Below are 15,763 nucleotides of genomic sequence, written 5' to 3'. Positions count from 1 at the left end.
AATAGTATCAATCCTCCTAGTTCTAAAACTGAACATTCGCAAGTTCGCAACTTTATTTCAATCTTGTTGTGATGGTATTTTAGTTTCAAACTTTCTTGGTCGAAACTGAACGTTTCCCACGGCCTATAAATCACGTATTTAACTTAATCAGGGTTTAATCAAGGATAATTAATATGTCTAAAGGTAGCGCTAAACGTAAAACTTTCGATAAGTTCGAAGATCCGGAAGAAATCGTCGAAAAAGAGGAAGCTATGGAAGTACAAACATTTATTAAGGTAAGCCTTGGCCTTTTTCCTTAATAACCGGCAACCAGACCATAACAATAACATTAACACGTGGAAATTGAAGTTTCGCTTTCAAAATCTTGTTTTGAGTCGTAATAAATGTTATTACGACTTAAAAACTTATTATTTATCTTAATTTGAACCATTAAATAAATATTTATTAACTTTTAATCGAAAATATATGTAAACAAAGTCTCAAACTGAAATAGTAATACCACTATTTTCAATAGGCTATTATTTCTAAGTGATTTAAAACTACATAAATACTTAATTTAATCATAATAATTAGCTACCTAATTAAGTATTTGCCAAAATATTACGAAAATTAAACGACAGAAACGTTCCTATTCATATATTTATTAGGCCTTTCAAGAACTACTCCAAGATAGTGACGGAAATCATTTTTCATCTGATTCCCCGCTGTCATCTGAAATGTCAGTGGACGCCAAAGAAATCCAAGCCCAACCTGGTCTTTGTATCAAATATTATCATGGAAAAATGCAAAAACATTTCATCAGATCACAACCAAAACTTTTAATCACGGAATTGGATAACAAACACAGTTCATCATTAACCGAGTAAGTCAATAACTTTTATTAAATCCATTAAGATTAACGTAATTAAGCCTCGCGTGTTTCCCCACACTTAAAAGAATAATTAGATAATATAATTAATGCTTGAAAATATTTATATAACAATGATGATATTTATGACAAATTGACCATCGTGTGACGTCACTGGGAAGATATAGAGAAAGGGGGAGGAGGGGGCGTGGTTACGTCACATCACCAACATCCGTTAGTGCAGGAAAAGAATGATTGGTGAAATTGGACAGTTGAATTGAGCATTTCAAGCCAACCAACACCGACATTGTTGAAGAGTCCATTGGGGAAGGGGGGGGGGCATGACGAAGTATTCAGGGTTCATACAAACCTGGAAAACCTGGAAAAATCAGGGAAATTTGCGTCAAACAGCCTAGGGCCGAGTAATTAAGCAAAATGTTCATAAACACACCTCTTCCATAGGATTAACATTACACCCAACTTTGGAGGCTCATAACTGTGGTTATAGTAGAGATACGGGGATGTCCCTTGAGTATGTTATAGTCATATTTGCCCCCCCCCTCCTTCGTTAACATTCGTTCCATAGGATACTCCATATACGGAAAAAACCTGGAAATCTCAGGGAAACCTGTTTTCCAAAAGTTGTATGAACCCAGCTGGTATTTTAGGAAATGACCTTGCATGCCCTTCATGGCGTCCTTTTTAACACTTCCATGTTGCGAATGTTTTTGCGCAAAGCAACTGTCTCAATCTAAATACCTTTTATTGTTGCGTAATCACTTTAGTTCATTAATTTATCGCTAATTTTATAAAACGTTTTGTTTGCTTTTTCAACTTAAATAATTAAGGCGGATAAATTAGTTTAAAATACATTAAAGAAGAGCGTAAAGGGAGGCGTAAAGTGTAAATTTAAAGATTCAAATTGATTAAAAATAAAGGTATCAAAATGAATAAAATAAAAGTTTCAATTTAAAATTTACTCCTCCGTACGTCTAAGGATTTCTTAAGGATGAGTCGACAGGGTTTCGTTAAGACAGTTGAGTTCAGGTATCGACTGAGGGTGGGACAGGTCACAGGAGGGGCTTTGTATATATAACTTCTAGTTTCTCGCGAGGATCTCTGGGGCAATGACCTTTCTTGATTGACTTTGGTTTGGCGAATAGTGGACCATATATTTAATAATAGGCATTAATTTAATAAAAGGCATTTTTATTGACGATATTCTTTTTAGCTAGGCTAATTTACAAAAGTGTGACGTAGCCGGGCGGATTCGTGTTATCAAGGAATAGGCAAAACTATTTTAAATCTGGGATCCAATACGTATTGGTCAGTTTAAGGGTTTAAAAAAACTCTTCTAGAAGTTTCTTGGGCCAGGTATCAGGATAGTGACTCAAGGTCTTGTTGCTTGGGGTCTAATTTAAATAAGCGAGACATTTCTCTGTAGGTTCTTGGAAAGTATTTTAGTTGCTAGGTATTTCATTTTGCACTGTGGATATAGGGGTATAGGATAGTTCTAAAAAAGTTCCGTGTCAATTTTGATGGACAAGTTCCTTTCTAAGAATTTCTATGCGGTTTATTTTAAAGGGCTAGTATTATCTCTAAGTTTAAAGGGCTAGTATTATCTCTATGTTTAAAGGGCTTTTATTATTTCTATGTTTAAAGGGCTAGTATTATCTCTATATTTAAAGGGCTAGTATTATCGTAAGTTTAAAGGGCTAGTATTATTTCTATGTTTAAAGGGCTAGCAGGGTTGCCACAGTACCTGGAAATCCTGGAAAACCTGGAAAAGTCAGGGAATTTAAAAATGGGCCGAAAAGGTCAGGGAATTTTAAAAGTTTCGGCAAAGTCAGGGAAAAGTCAGGGAATTTGATTTTAGTGGGTTAAATTTCTGGGGATGAAAGTTTCTCCTCATCCTCTCTTAACACAGAAAACTCTAGAGTAATCCTTAAAAATGTCTAGAATTGTTTTTGTAAAGTAAACGCCTTTAAAAAAATCTCTTAGACTGTTATTTATAGTTAAAATGTTTCTTAATCATTTTGGTGCAACAAATACATAGGAAAAATTACTGTAGAGAGTTTATTTAATTATAAGCACTTAAAACGCGCTGTAAACATTAACGCTTTCGGCCTAAAAAGGTCAGGGAAAATCGCAGAAAAGGTCAGGGAAAACCTGGAAAAGTCAGGGAATTTGGTTCTGGAAATTCCGTGGCAACCCTGGCTAGTATTATCTCTAAGTTTAAAGGGCTAGTATTATCTCTAAGTTTTAAAGGGCTAGTATTATCTCTAAGTTTTAAAGGGCTAGTATTATCTCTAAGTTTTAAAGGGCTAGTATTATCTCTAAGTTTTAAAGGGCTAGTATTATCTCTAAGTTTTAAAGGGCTAGTATTATCTCTAAGTTTAAAGGGCTAGTATTATCTCTAAGTTTTAAAGGGCTAGTATTATCTCTAAGTTTTAAAGGGCTAGTATTATCTCTAAGTTTTAAAGGGCTAGTATTATCTCTAAGTTTTAAAGGGCTAGTATTATCTCTAAGTTTTAAAGGGCTAGTATTATCTCTAAGTTTAAAGGGCTAGTATTATCTCTAAGTTTTAAAGGGCTAGTATTATCTCTAAGTTTTAAAGGGCTAGTATTATCTCTAAGTTTTAAAGGGCTAGTATTATCTCTAAGTTTTAAAGGGCTAGTATTATCTCTAAGTTTTAAAGGGCTAGTATTATCTCTAAGTTTTAAAGGGCTAGTATTATCTTTATAGTGTTAATTTAAGGTAATTCGTTATTAATTTATAGCTTAATTGAAAATTTAATTTGATTTTCGAAACAAGATAGTTATAGATAGATGGAGCTCCAATACCAATTAATTTTCTTATAATAATGAAAGCAAATTTGAAATTGTCGATTTTAAATAAATAAAGAAAGGGATAAAATGAAACTGAAAAGTTTTATTGAGCGACTTAATTACATTCTATGATAAAATTATGGAACGCTTGATTTTTCATAGAATACTTTATATAACAAATGGGGTTACATCAATAATAAAATAAAATACACAAATATTCAAATAAGTAAAATAAAATACAAAAAAAATATTAAAATTAAGAGGTGTTGTTGTTGCCCCTGCCGAGTTCGGCCGTCTTTATTAGGAACGGACGTGACGTCGACCGAAATTCTGCAAAAACACGCAACACGACCTCCGTAAGCAAAGACGCACGCGTTCCAACCATTGAGTAGGGATTTAACGCAAAGCGCGGGTCCCCTACAACGCGGCTTTCCTTACGAACACCAGTTGCCTTGTAACTGATCCGCTGGACCCGCGCTTTGCTTTGAGACCCTCCTGAACCTCAAAGACATTTTCTCGCGTGCAATCTGGCTCAAACACATGGTCTAGTGCGAACTCGAAGGTCCTGTTGCTGCTTCGGCAGGCATGCTCTTGCAGAAGACGGCCCCGCTGCGTTTGAAATCACCATCGTTTTTGAACTCTTTATTTTGATGGAAGTCACGTCCGTTCCTTTTAAAGCGTAGCGCGGCTCCTGTGGTTCCCCTACAAGGAGACTTTCCTCCTGCAAAGGCTAGTGGGCGGGATTTATACACGCACTTATAAAACCCTGCCCACAAATACCTTCGCCAAGCCAAAACTGGACTTTGTAAGGAAAGCCGCCTTGTAGGGGATGCGCTGGACCCGAGCTTCGCTTTAAGTTGAGGGCGAACTCGACAGAACCCCCTGCAATTACGCGAAACATTACGGTTACTCAATGACCTAATTCCTCATCAACTGCGTCAGGTGGACCTTCCATAGTATAGGTTTTGCCAGAGCCGGTTTGGCCGTATGCAAAGATGCAAGCTTTAAACCCTTTCAGCGTTGATTCAATTAAATCTTTAACCTCTTCGAACACATTTTCTTGACAACATTCGGGTTGCAATACATGGTCAAGATTATATTTCGAGATCTTATTTCTTGGGCTAGATTTTGATTTTCCAGCCGCGTTGGAAATGACCAATGTTTTTGAATTTATAACTTCCACGCATTGGGATTTCGAAGACGGCCGAATCCTGGCGATAACTCGTATCTCGCCCTGCAATTACGTGAAACATTATCGTTACTCGATGACTAGAGGCGGGCGGCTTAAAGAAATTAGATGATTAGTTTAATTACTTTTAGATCAAAAGTCTGCCGTTCCACTTTCTGAATGTTTTCTTTGGCCGTCTGGTTGTCATCACCTCCCATGCAAAGCGTGAAAACAGCCCTCTAAAATTGCTAGTTGCTTTCTTAGATTTACTACATCTTCACTGTTCCTGGTTTTCCGCTTCGCGTTGATAAGTCCCAGTTCCTGTATTTGTTGCCTGGCCGTGTAGAGTCCTCTTTTTAATTTTTCGCCTACTGATCATTTTCATCACCTACGGTGGAAAGTTAGATAACGCTCCTCTCTATATCTTCTAGTTGCTTACTCACATTATATCCTCCCTGTTGTTTGTGACAATGACACCGAGGACAACATCGTCTTTAGCGACAAACGCGTCGTCCTCGGCGTCATCGGCAGCGGTTGCTTTCTTAGCAGCAACTCGTTTTAAATAAGCCCTACGGTTTGCTGCTTTCTTCGCTGCCTTCTTAATATTTATTGTCCCCACCCCATCTGGTTCGCTGCACCCATCAAGAACGGTTTTTAAATGGGGTGGGGCCCGTGGGGGGATATATATAAAAAAAAATGAAAAGAGTCGACACCCGGCTTCAATCAAGGATGAACATTCTAAGAAATTAATGCGATATATGTGGACCAGTTCGCGCAGAGGTTATTTAAGTAAATAAGTAACATTGACGTACCTCTCGATTGTCTCGAATGATTTAACTATAAAACAACAGTAATAAACTACATTAATATTAAAATTAAAGACCTAATTAATTTAAAACGCGTTATTTTCGCAAACGAATATCAATATTAAATGTTACACATTAAGTAAAAACACGTATACCTTAACCAAGAAGTTATATCAGTATCTCTCTATATAACTTCTTGCCTTAACTAACAGCCCAACCTCTTGTAACAAAAGGGGATTCTAAAATTAAAATAAGCCTATTCCGTTAACTTTATCCCATTGGAGAATTAAAAATAAAAATATTCATACCTTCGGCTCATATTCTTGTGATTAGAAAACTCGTTCAATTGAAGATATCTCGAATTTACAACTTTTAGAAAAGCAAATTCCACGTGGGACAGTCCGGACGGAGCGCGCCGGACATGGGGTTCTCCATTTCGAAGACTGGAGTCACTGGACGTCGAGACTGACACTAACAGTACTGACTTTAATTGCACGGCGGCACTCGATTTTTATGGGTTTGAAAATGATAAAGAAAGGGGGGGAGGCGAGTCTCCTGGTTTTTTGTCACCATGGAGTAATATTACAAGAAATTGGACTTTATACTAATGCTCTTCTAAGGCATCTACAATTATCACTCCTATAAAGTCACTCCATGCAAAACAAAGAGATTTTTCCCGGTTTATAGTCTCTATGGCGTGAGCGAGTTTCCGAATAGCGGCGCTGCGGCCCGCCGGCGTCCTCACTCCTCAGTCGAGGCGAGTCGTCGAGCACTTAATCTCAGTGACATTGTCACATCGCGTTAATTCGATATTAATCGTAATTATGAGAAGTTGGTTCTTGACTAATCTTCTAAACCAGACGTTTCGTTTGAAGTTTAATGAACTTGAAAGAATTTTTACCGGGTCAAAGACAGAAAACGTGGTCTCGTCGTGACTCACGCATGCGCGTTGTAACTTGTAACGCCACGTGGCGTTATAATGAAAATGGCGCCGCTCTTCCACGGTATTCGCCTCGAATTTATGGACAATTAATTGGATATTTATCGTAATTAGGGAAAGTTTAATTGTCAAGTAGTCGCGAAATTACGGTTGAGCTAATTTTAAACCAGTGACGGGACTTTCTACCGCCGCAATCCGCTTCGCTTCAATGGAGTTACCGCTATATGGGGTATCATACCACCGGGCACCGACTGAAGTGAACCACTGAACCCCTGAACCGGCTGGGGGATCCGAGGAGTGTACGCCCGTACACCCCTGGACACGATTCACACGAAGCGCCGCCGCAACTACCAGAGACGACCTTTGAACTTTGTTTTGGATCTGCTGGGGGTCAAATGGAAGCCCAGGATGGCTTATATCGAGCTTAACGGAACCTCTTCTGGAAACCACGTGTGGTGAGTGAGAAATTAACCAAAGATGCTAGATAAATTTATTTGAACGTATCTGAAATAGTTAGGGCAAGAAGCGATATCTAGTTTATTAGGGAGAAGGTTTAAGATGCATAAGTATTCGCGCGCCATAGTCCCAGTCCCCCCTTTCAAAATACAAGGGGGGACGTAAAAGAAGGCCGGGTTAGCTCGCCTTTCCTCAGTCGGAAAATAAGTAATTTTCGTCATTCGCGTCGCGCTGACGTGAGCTTTCAAGAACCAATGAGATGCTGGTTGTAATTTAAAGGCGGGGATTAACTCCGGACCTACGTTAATGTGGCGAATTTAAACCTTCTCCCTAATAAACTAGACATCACTTCTTGGTTAGGGATATTCTAACCGAGTTTAATAGTAGCTTTTGAAGCTTTTTTAAACATATTTAAATATTCATAAAATGCAAATAGGTTAGTAGAACCGTATGTTAAGTTGCAAAGCAGCGTTGCCAGACGTACTATAATTATAGTACAATTCGATAATTTTAAGAGTTTTTTCGAAGCGTACTATAATTTTGACGCTGTACTAATTCGATAATTCGGCTTAGGCGTACGATAATGTACTATAATTTCGAATTTAGCGGGAAATTGTACTAATCTGGGCACAAAAATCTCGCTAGGTTTAGAAAAAGGCGAAATAGGAGAGAGTTATACATGTTCATCCCATATATATAATACACTTAAGGCCAAAGGCTGGATGTGAGAAACGCTTGGAGACGTTATTTATCTATCTCCCTCCGTACCCTTGTACTGATTTTGGTGTAAATACAAGGTGAATCAGTACAACCGCATTGGTTTTACCGCTATTTTTGAGGCGCTCAGAGCGTACGATAATTTTGGTTGAAAATCGATAATTTTTTGGCTTTGGTACGATAGTTTGGTATTTATCTGGCAACGCTGTTGCAAAGAGTCTGTCCCCGTGTCCCTGGACACAGATACAGCCATTTTTACTCCTTCCCCCCCCCGCGTCTTTTGAAGATAGATAACTTTCTTATTAACTTTTAAAGTAACTCGGTGAAGAAGCCACTTTTAAATAATAGAAACCGAAACTTTATGAATATTTTATTGATGAGTTAAAACGTTGCCCACGTTAATCAAGGCCTGTGCGCGGCGCCGATTTTTATTTTTATTTTGGCAATTTAAGTTGCGAAATTCTCTCACCTGAGGCGCTATTAGCTGGACCTAAATAACTTGAAATGTTCATTTTCTCACGCTTGGAATTTTAAAATACTCATTTTCGAGCGCGTTTCGGTCCAGCTATCAATGAAATCTCGCGCTAAAATAGGGAGAAAAAAAGAAGTCTCGTTTCTTAAAAGTCCCCCTTCCAGGGCTCCCACCATGTCCCTAAAATACCTAAAACCCCCTACTTTTTTTTGAGGTCCCTAAACCACCATAGAATTGTGATTTGGTCCCTAAATCACCATATTCCTAGTTTAATGTGCCATCAGCTTATAATATTCAACCCAAAGTCCAATTTACACATTTATATTTCCTATTTCATTGAAAAACGAAAAAAGACTGATTGTTAAGTGTGATAGAATTCTGATAGATAAAACGTAGTAATGTAATAAACAAAAACTAAGTCAGTTTTATGATAAAATATTTTTAAAAATATCTGACTTTGTCATTTTGTGAAAACAGGGATAGATTGGTGAAAATATAAGTTCAAATAAAGATCCCATTTTGGTTCCTATTTGGTCACTAGTTTAAAAAATTCGGAGCCTATTTCACCCTATTTCTAGCCTAAAAAATCCCCTATTTCCCTATTTTTTTTTAAGATTTTGGTGGGAGCCCTGTATTTCTAGCCTAAAAAATCCCCTATTTCCCTATTTTTTTTTAAGATTTTGGTGGGAGCCCTGCCATTATTATAATAGGTTTCGAAGTATCTTCTAGCTACAAAATTAATTAATTTACCAAACGAAAAAAGATAGATTAGATTAATTAACCCCGATTAAATTAATTAATTAATCGTAAGATTTTTTCAATTAAATCTTGATTATTTTTTTTTAGTTTTAGTTTCAATAGGTATCGAAGTATCTTCTAGCTACAAAATTTATTATTAATTTACCAAACGAAAAAAGATAGATTAGATTAATTAACCCCGATTAAATTAATTAATCGTAAGATTTCAATTAAATCTTGATTATTTTTTTTTAGTTTTAGTTTCAGTTTCAGTTATTAAAATGTTTATGGGTTTGTTCATACAATAATTATTCCTTAAATTTACTGTGATGGGTTTATAGAACTCTCTCCCTCAAATTACCTATTTATAATGAATTAATTAGTTCGTTTTGATTTAATTTGACACTCGAGTGACCAATTAAAAGTATAGTATATTTTTTAATCATATTCCTCTTATAGTAGCGATGAATTTAATTATTTTGCAATTAAATTGTTTTAATTACGGGCTCAAACAAAACGAAAAAATGATAATTTCTCAATTTTTATATATAAATTTAAATGAAATAAATAGAATGTTAAAAGGGTTAATTAATTGTTCATAAAAAGGTGATTAAAATAATTAAAGGGTTTAATTACTTTTCCTTTAGATAAAAATAGTTTTTTTTTAATTATGGAAAGTTCTATAAGAAAAACCAAAATTATAATTATAATTACGCATTGTAAAACATGTACAAAAAATTGTTCTATATACAAATTAAATATATGATCTTTAATCTATCGGAATTTTAATTTTTAATTAATCTTAATTATATTAATTATAATATGTAGAATTAAATGAAAGAGACGAAGATGGATGGACCAAATTGGGATACGCTGATAAGTTCGATTTGGATCTTTCTAATCTACGAGACGATGTTGAAAGAATTGACGTGAAAGAAGTACCGACGGACAAATTTGTTGAACAATACGAGAAACTTTATAGACCCGTTGTCATAACGGGTATGACTGATAATTGGAAAGCCAATTACAAGTGGTCCTTACAAGTAATTAAAAGATTATGGCTGCCGAATCCCAAAATGGTATGGTAACGTAAAGTCACTTTGAAACGTTTCAGAGGTTAGCTAGGAAATACCGAAACCAAAAATTTAAATGCGGAGAGGATAACGAAGGATATAGTGTGAAATTGAAAATGAAATATTTTGTTTACTATATGGAACATAATAAAGATGATAGTCCATTGTACATTTTTGATAGTATCGGAGAGGTAGGTCGAAATCTTTGGTTTATAAACTAGGCTGGCAGTGAATAATTAGGCCAAGAATCTCTATGCTCATGGCTTTGATCAGTTGAAGTTTTAGTTACAATTGGGAGAGGGAAGATAGTGCGACTAATCAGTACGCGACCGGGTAATTGTCGGGCATGGGGTACTCGAATAATTAGGCCAATCAGAACTACCAGTAGTCGGGTGATTTTCGGGTAGCAAGTATCTCTATGCTCATGGCTTTGATCAGTTGAAGTTTTAGTTCCAGTTGGAAAGAAAGTGCGAGTACCCGCTACCCGACCGGGTAATTTTCGGGTATCGGGTACTCGTACAGGCCTATTAAAACCTTAAAAAATTAATTTGTTTTATGGCAGCATCCGCGAAAAAAGAAATTACTGGAAGATTACGAAGTTCCAATTTATTTTCGAGATGATCTTTTCAAGTACGCCGGAGAAGAGAAGCGACCGCCTTATAAATGGTTCGTGATGGGTTCGGCCCGATCTGGAACCGGAATTCATATTGATCCTTTGGGTACCAGTGCTTGGAATACATTACTCAAAGGACATAAAAGGTTCGTACTTTGAATGGCCATGATATTCTATCATCCTAAGCTATCCTTGGTCGGGCGTACCGTTGTTTACCTGTCGACAACTGACCCATGGTTTCACGTTAGTCCTTAGGACAGTCAGTTTACCAATGATTGTTATCCTTCAGATGGTGCCTGTTTCCTACGCATACTTCTCGGGAACTTATTAAAGTTCACCCGAACGAAGGAGGAAAGCAATGTGATGAAGCAATCACGTGGTTCACTCATATTTATCCTCGTACTCAAGAACCTTCGTGGCCCGCGGATTGCAAACCCGTAAAGTCGACCTTGAAATATTTAATCACGTCGAAAATGTTGAGAAATAAGTTAACAGTTTTAAGTAACAATTTCAGTTGGAAATTCTTCAAAAACCGGGAGAAACGGTCTTCGTTCCCGGTGGATGGTGGCACGTTGTTATTAATATGGATAACACAATCGCTGTAACGCAAAATTTCTGCAGCCTAACTAATTTTCCAATAGTTTGGCACAAAACGAAACGTGGAAGGCCAAAATTATCAATTAAATGGTACCAAAGTTTAAAGGTGAGTCATGGTTTTAAATGGTTACTCAAGCTAGGGGTCCGACATTCCCAAAAAAGCATGCTGGATTTCGTGATTTATTCTTTGATTTCGCGATTGTGCCAAAGATTTCGGGATTTCTTCTTTGATTTCGCGATTTTCCCAAAGATTTTGTGATGTCTTCTTTGATTTGGCCAAAGATTTCGGGATTTCGTTATTTTGCCAAAGATTTCGGTATTTCTTTTATTTCGCGATCGTAACAAAGATTTCGTGATTTTGCCAATGATTTCGCGATTGTGGCAAAGATTTCGTGATTTTGCCAATGATTTCGCGATTGTGGCAAAGATTTCGTGATTTTGCCAATGATTTCGCGATTGTGGCAAAGGTTTCGTGATTTTGCCAATGATTTCGTGATTTTGCCAATGATTTCGCGGTTGTGGCAAAGGTTTCGTGATTTTGCCAATGATTTCGCGATTGTGGCAAAGATTTCGTGATTTTGCCAATGATTTCGCGATTGTGGCAAAGATTTCGTGATTTTGCCAATGATTTCGCGATTGTGGCAAAGGTTTCGTGATTTTGCTAATGATTTCGCGATTGTGGCAAAGATTTCGTGATTTTGCCAATGATTTCGCGATTGTGGCAAAGATTTCGTGATTTTGCCAATGATTTCGCGATTGTGGCAAAGATTTCGTGATTTTGCCAATGATTTCGCGATTGTGGCAAAGATTTCGTGATTTTGCCAATGATTTCGTGATTTTGCCAATGATTTCGCGATTGTGGCAAAGATTTCGTGATTTTGCCAATGATTTCGCGATTGTGGCAAAGATTTCGTGATTTTGCCAATGATTTCGCGATTGTGGCAAAGATTTCGTGATTTTGCCAATGATTTCGCGATTGTGGCAAAGATTTCGTGATTTTGCCAATGATTTCGCGATTTCCCCAAAAGATTTGATTTCGCGATTTTGACAAAGATTTCGTGATTTTGTGCGAATGATTTCGCGAACAGCATACGGAATTTCGTCGCGCAATTGTCGGACCCCTCGATGTTTCTTCAATGTGCAGGGCTCCCACCATGTCCCTAAAATACCTAAAACCCCCTACTTTTTTTTGAGGTCCCTAAACCACCATAGAATTGTGATTTGGTCCCTAAATCACCATATTCCTAGTTTAATGTGCCATCAGCTTATAATATTCAACCCAAAGTCCAATTTACACATTTATATTTCCTATTTCATTGAAAAACGAAAAAAGACTGATTGTTAAGTGTGATAGAATTCTGATAGATAAAACGTAGTAATGTAATAAACAAAAACTAAGTCAGTTTTATGATAAAATATTTTTAAAAATATCTGACTTTGTCATTTTGTGAAAACAGGGATAGATTGGTGAAAATATAAGTTCAAATAAAGATCCCATTTTGGTTCCTATTTGGTCACTAGTTTAAAAAATTCGGAGCCTATTTCACCCTATTTCTAGCCTAAAAAATCCCCTATTTCCCTATTTTTTTTTAAGATTTTGGTGGGAGCCCTGCCCTTCGAAACCACCGCGCACAGGCCTTGATTAACGTAGGCAACGGTTAAAATCGAGGCTTTTAACAGGGTTCATACAAACCTGGAAAAATCAGGGAAATAAATAGTTGACACTAACCTCAGGGAAATTACGAATTTCTAGTACAATTCAGGGAAATCAGGGAAATTTGCGTCAAACAGGGGCCGAGTAATTAAGCCAAATGTTCGTGAACATACCCTCCATAGGATTAACATTACACTGTACTTTGGAGGCTCGTAACTCTGGTTCTATTAGAGATACGGGGATCTCCTTTGAAAATGTTATAGTCTGATTTTTGCTCCCCATACAAGGGTACTTTAAACTTGAGTCTACTTCAATATCTTCGTCAACTTATGTTAGTGTCTCACTTATTGTTATTAGGTTACTTTTGATTTTTTACAATAAACTTTGGAGCCTCGTAACTCTGGTTCTACTAGAGATACGACGATGTCCTTTGAGTATGTCATAGTCCTATTCGCACCCCCCCCCCCTTCGTCAACATTGCCTCCATAGGATATTCCATGCACTGGATAAACCTGGTAAACTCAGGGAAATTTGTTTTCCAAAAATTGTATGAACCCTTATTAGGGTTTCATTAGATATCTCCGAGTAATTGAACGTTATTTTTTTTTAAGATTCTTTTAAAATCCGTCAAAAGGTTTTTAAATTTTGTGAAAATTTATTTTTCATTTTTTAACATTGTCAGTTGAAAAATTTTTTTTTTTTTTTTTTGTTTTCAGAAATGCGTTTCTAAATTTTGCATTTATTTACTTTTTGCGCAAAACTAAACGAGTTTATCGTTCCGTCGACGTTTTCTTCATCAGGCGACACATTTATAATGAGAAGCGTTTTTGAATTTCCGCCCAAGGAATTCTTAAATAAGCGCGTTAATACGCTACTGCGGTAGGGAATATGCTCCGCCTAATGGAAAGAAATTATTAACGAATCAAACGAGTAACAAAAAAATACCCCGAGTTACTTTTTGTGCAAACGGTTTTTGAACTCTTTATTTTGATCAAAGGCACGCCCGTTCCTTTTATTTTTTGTCTGAATCGAAGGGAGTTAATAGTTTCTGATGCATTTTCGGCATCCGGATTCAAAGTGGTGATCATCAACACCTTTGATCTACCGCCCAAGGAATTTTTCGTTTTTGAACTCTTTATTTTGATGGATTGGCGTTTTCTCAACCCGACAAACGACGCGTATTTCGCCCTGCAATTACGCGAAATATTATCGTTACTCGATGACTAAAGGCGTGAGGTTTAAGAGAAATTAGATTAGGGCCATTTCTCGGACAAGTTTGAAAACGTGTAGCACGCTCCTGGGGATGACTCCTATATCCGGGTTTTGGTAGTCGCTAACCAAATCGTTTACGGTGGGGGACGGACCTTCCACGGTGTAGGTCTTTCCTGACCCAGCTTGCCCATACGCGAAAACGCGTACGTTGAAGCCTTCAAAAAGAATTTCTACGCGTTGCTGCACTTCTTCAAACATATTTTCTTCTTCTATTTAATTACATACCTTCAATCTTGTTATTTCTTCTCCAAGAAGAAATGGTAGAAAAAATTGGACGCACGACTTAACAAGTACGATCCAGTTGAATCCGTTCTTTCTTGGACGCTCCTGGATATGACCCCTAATTCCGGGCTTTGGTAGTCGCCAACCAAATCGTTTACCTCCCACCGTGTAGGTCTTTTTCCCGTACCCGTTTGCCCGTACGCGAAAACGCGTACGTTGAAGCCTTCGAAAAGAATTTCTACGCATTTCTTCACCTCTTCAAAGACATTTTTTTTGTGTACAGTCATGTGTGAAAATTCGGTCAACAATGAACTCCGTTGTTCACGTTGGTTCGCGTTGACTTGGTTGTTGACGCCGCCGCTTCCGAATCCACAATTAAAGTTTCGGAACTTTTAACTATGATTGTCGATGTGTCCGTAGCAGCGTTAAGTTGAGGGCCAACTCCCCTTTAATTACGCAAAACATTATGGTTACTCGATAAGTTTAAGAGAAATTAGATTAGTTTAATTACTTTTATAAAAAAAAAATCTGGTTTTTCGCTTCGCGTTGATAAGTCCCAGTACCTGTATTTGTTGTCTGGCCGTGTCGAGTCCCCTTTTTAATTTTTCGTCTACTGATCCTTTTTTCATCCCCTACCGTGGAAAGTTTGAGAACAGCCCTCTCTATATTTTCTAGTTGCTTTCTCAGATTTACTATATCAGGGGTTTGTACGAAATTTTTACAACGAAAATCCCTGACTTTTCCAGCTGTTATCCCTGACCAAATGTTGCCTATATCCCTGACCATTTTAAGGTGTTTACCAGAGCCAACTTCATCACAGCTGGCTCATATTTAGCATTGCATGAAGAATGTCTTGATATGTCAAACAAAATCCCTGAAATATTCCTGACTTTTTAGGAAAATGTTTTAAATCCCTGACTTATCCCTGACTTTTTCCCTTATTTTCCATATCCCTGACTTATCCAGGTTATCCAGGATATACAGGTTCCGTACGAACCCTGTATAATATCCTCCCTGTTGTTAGTGACAATGACACTGAGGGGAACATCGTCTTTGGCGACAAACACGTCGTCATCGGTGGCTTTCTTAGCAGCCACTCGTTTTAGATATGCCCTACGGTTTGCTGCTTTTTTCGCTGCCTTCTTTTTTTCCTCCTTTTCCTCTTTTGATAGGCTTAGCTTAGCTCTTTTCGGTTGAGTAGTGGAACTTGATGAATTTTTCCTCTTTCGAATCGATTGAATCGATTCCTCCAAAGTCTAAAAGCGTACATTAGGCATTAGTAATCTCAATTTGAGCAAATTAAGATCAAAGATTGATTGAATCTTCTTCCAGGCCATAGTTTTTTTTTTTTCTTGATTAT

The 15,763-nt window shown here is 37.2% G+C and overlaps 4 protein-coding genes across 8 annotated transcripts; 2 read left to right on the top strand and 2 right to left on the bottom strand.

Moving 5' to 3' along the window:
- The first annotated feature begins 56 nt into the window (after window positions 1-56).
- On the top strand, window positions 57-9,745 carry LOC149597234 (uncharacterized). 2 transcript variants are annotated; one of them, XM_089861139.1, is made up of 3 exons: window positions 57-275; window positions 648-862; window positions 6,026-9,745. In XM_089861139.1, the coding sequence occupies exons 1-3, from the start codon at window positions 174-176 to the stop codon at window positions 6,255-6,257; spliced, it is 549 nt and encodes a 182-aa protein (XP_089717265.1). In that variant the 5' UTR covers window positions 57-173; the 3' UTR covers window positions 6,258-9,745. The 2 variants fall into 2 exon arrangements, with proteins under 2 accessions (XP_089717265.1, XP_089717266.1); XM_089861140.1 differs by lacking the exon at window positions 6,026-9,745 and adding an exon at window positions 2,596-3,057.
- Window positions 3,828-6,134, bottom strand: LOC149597235 (carboxy-terminal kinesin 2-like). 2 transcript variants are annotated; one of them, XM_089861143.1, is made up of 5 exons: window positions 5,958-6,134; window positions 5,656-5,680; window positions 5,287-5,581; window positions 4,990-5,231; window positions 3,828-4,909 (listed from the first exon to the last, which is right to left on the bottom strand). In XM_089861143.1, the coding sequence occupies exons 4-5, from the start codon at window positions 5,059-5,061 to the stop codon at window positions 4,586-4,588; spliced, it is 396 nt and encodes a 131-aa protein (XP_089717269.1). In that variant the 5' UTR covers window positions 5,062-5,231; window positions 5,287-5,581; window positions 5,656-5,680; window positions 5,958-6,134; the 3' UTR covers window positions 3,828-4,585. The 2 variants fall into 2 exon arrangements, with proteins under 2 accessions (XP_089717269.1, XP_089717268.1); XM_089861142.1 differs by lacking the exon at window positions 5,958-6,134 and having other exon boundaries at window positions 5,287-5,877.
- LOC149597232 (bifunctional arginine demethylase and lysyl-hydroxylase JMJD6-B-like) lies at window positions 6,957-14,854 on the top strand (the record flags this gene model as incomplete). The annotated part of the gene is made up of 7 exons (XM_089861108.1): window positions 6,957-7,044; window positions 9,801-10,015; window positions 10,087-10,236; window positions 10,608-10,804; window positions 10,948-11,095; window positions 11,173-11,361; window positions 13,626-14,854. Coding segments are annotated over 7 exons (1,035 nt in total), but the record flags the coding sequence as incomplete, so codon positions are not given.
- LOC149597233 (uncharacterized) lies at window positions 13,540-14,649 on the bottom strand. Of its 3 annotated transcripts, none has more exons than XR_016379279.1 (3): window positions 14,407-14,649; window positions 13,865-14,336; window positions 13,540-13,806 (listed from the first exon to the last, which is right to left on the bottom strand). XR_016379279.1 is itself a non-coding variant. In XM_089861145.1 (2 exons), the coding sequence occupies exons 1-2, from the start codon at window positions 14,647-14,649 to the stop codon at window positions 14,011-14,013; spliced, it is 330 nt and encodes a 109-aa protein (XP_089717271.1). In that variant the 3' UTR covers window positions 13,540-14,010. The 3 variants fall into 3 exon arrangements, 1 of the variants encoding a protein (XP_089717271.1); XR_016379278.1 differs by having other exon boundaries at window positions 13,865-14,097; XM_089861145.1 differs by having other exon boundaries at window positions 13,540-14,097.
- Window positions 14,855-15,763: the final 909 nt, after the last annotated feature.

Source organism: Phalangium opilio, unplaced genomic scaffold (genome assembly GCF_054372755.1).
Source record: "Phalangium opilio isolate 3A_F unplaced genomic scaffold, DU_Popi_V2 ptg000369l_1, whole genome shotgun sequence".
NCBI classification, from domain to species: domain Eukaryota; kingdom Metazoa; phylum Arthropoda; class Arachnida; order Opiliones; family Phalangiidae; genus Phalangium; species Phalangium opilio.
Note: the sequence above shows the minus strand (reverse complement) of the source record. Positions and strands in the feature narration are given on the sequence as shown.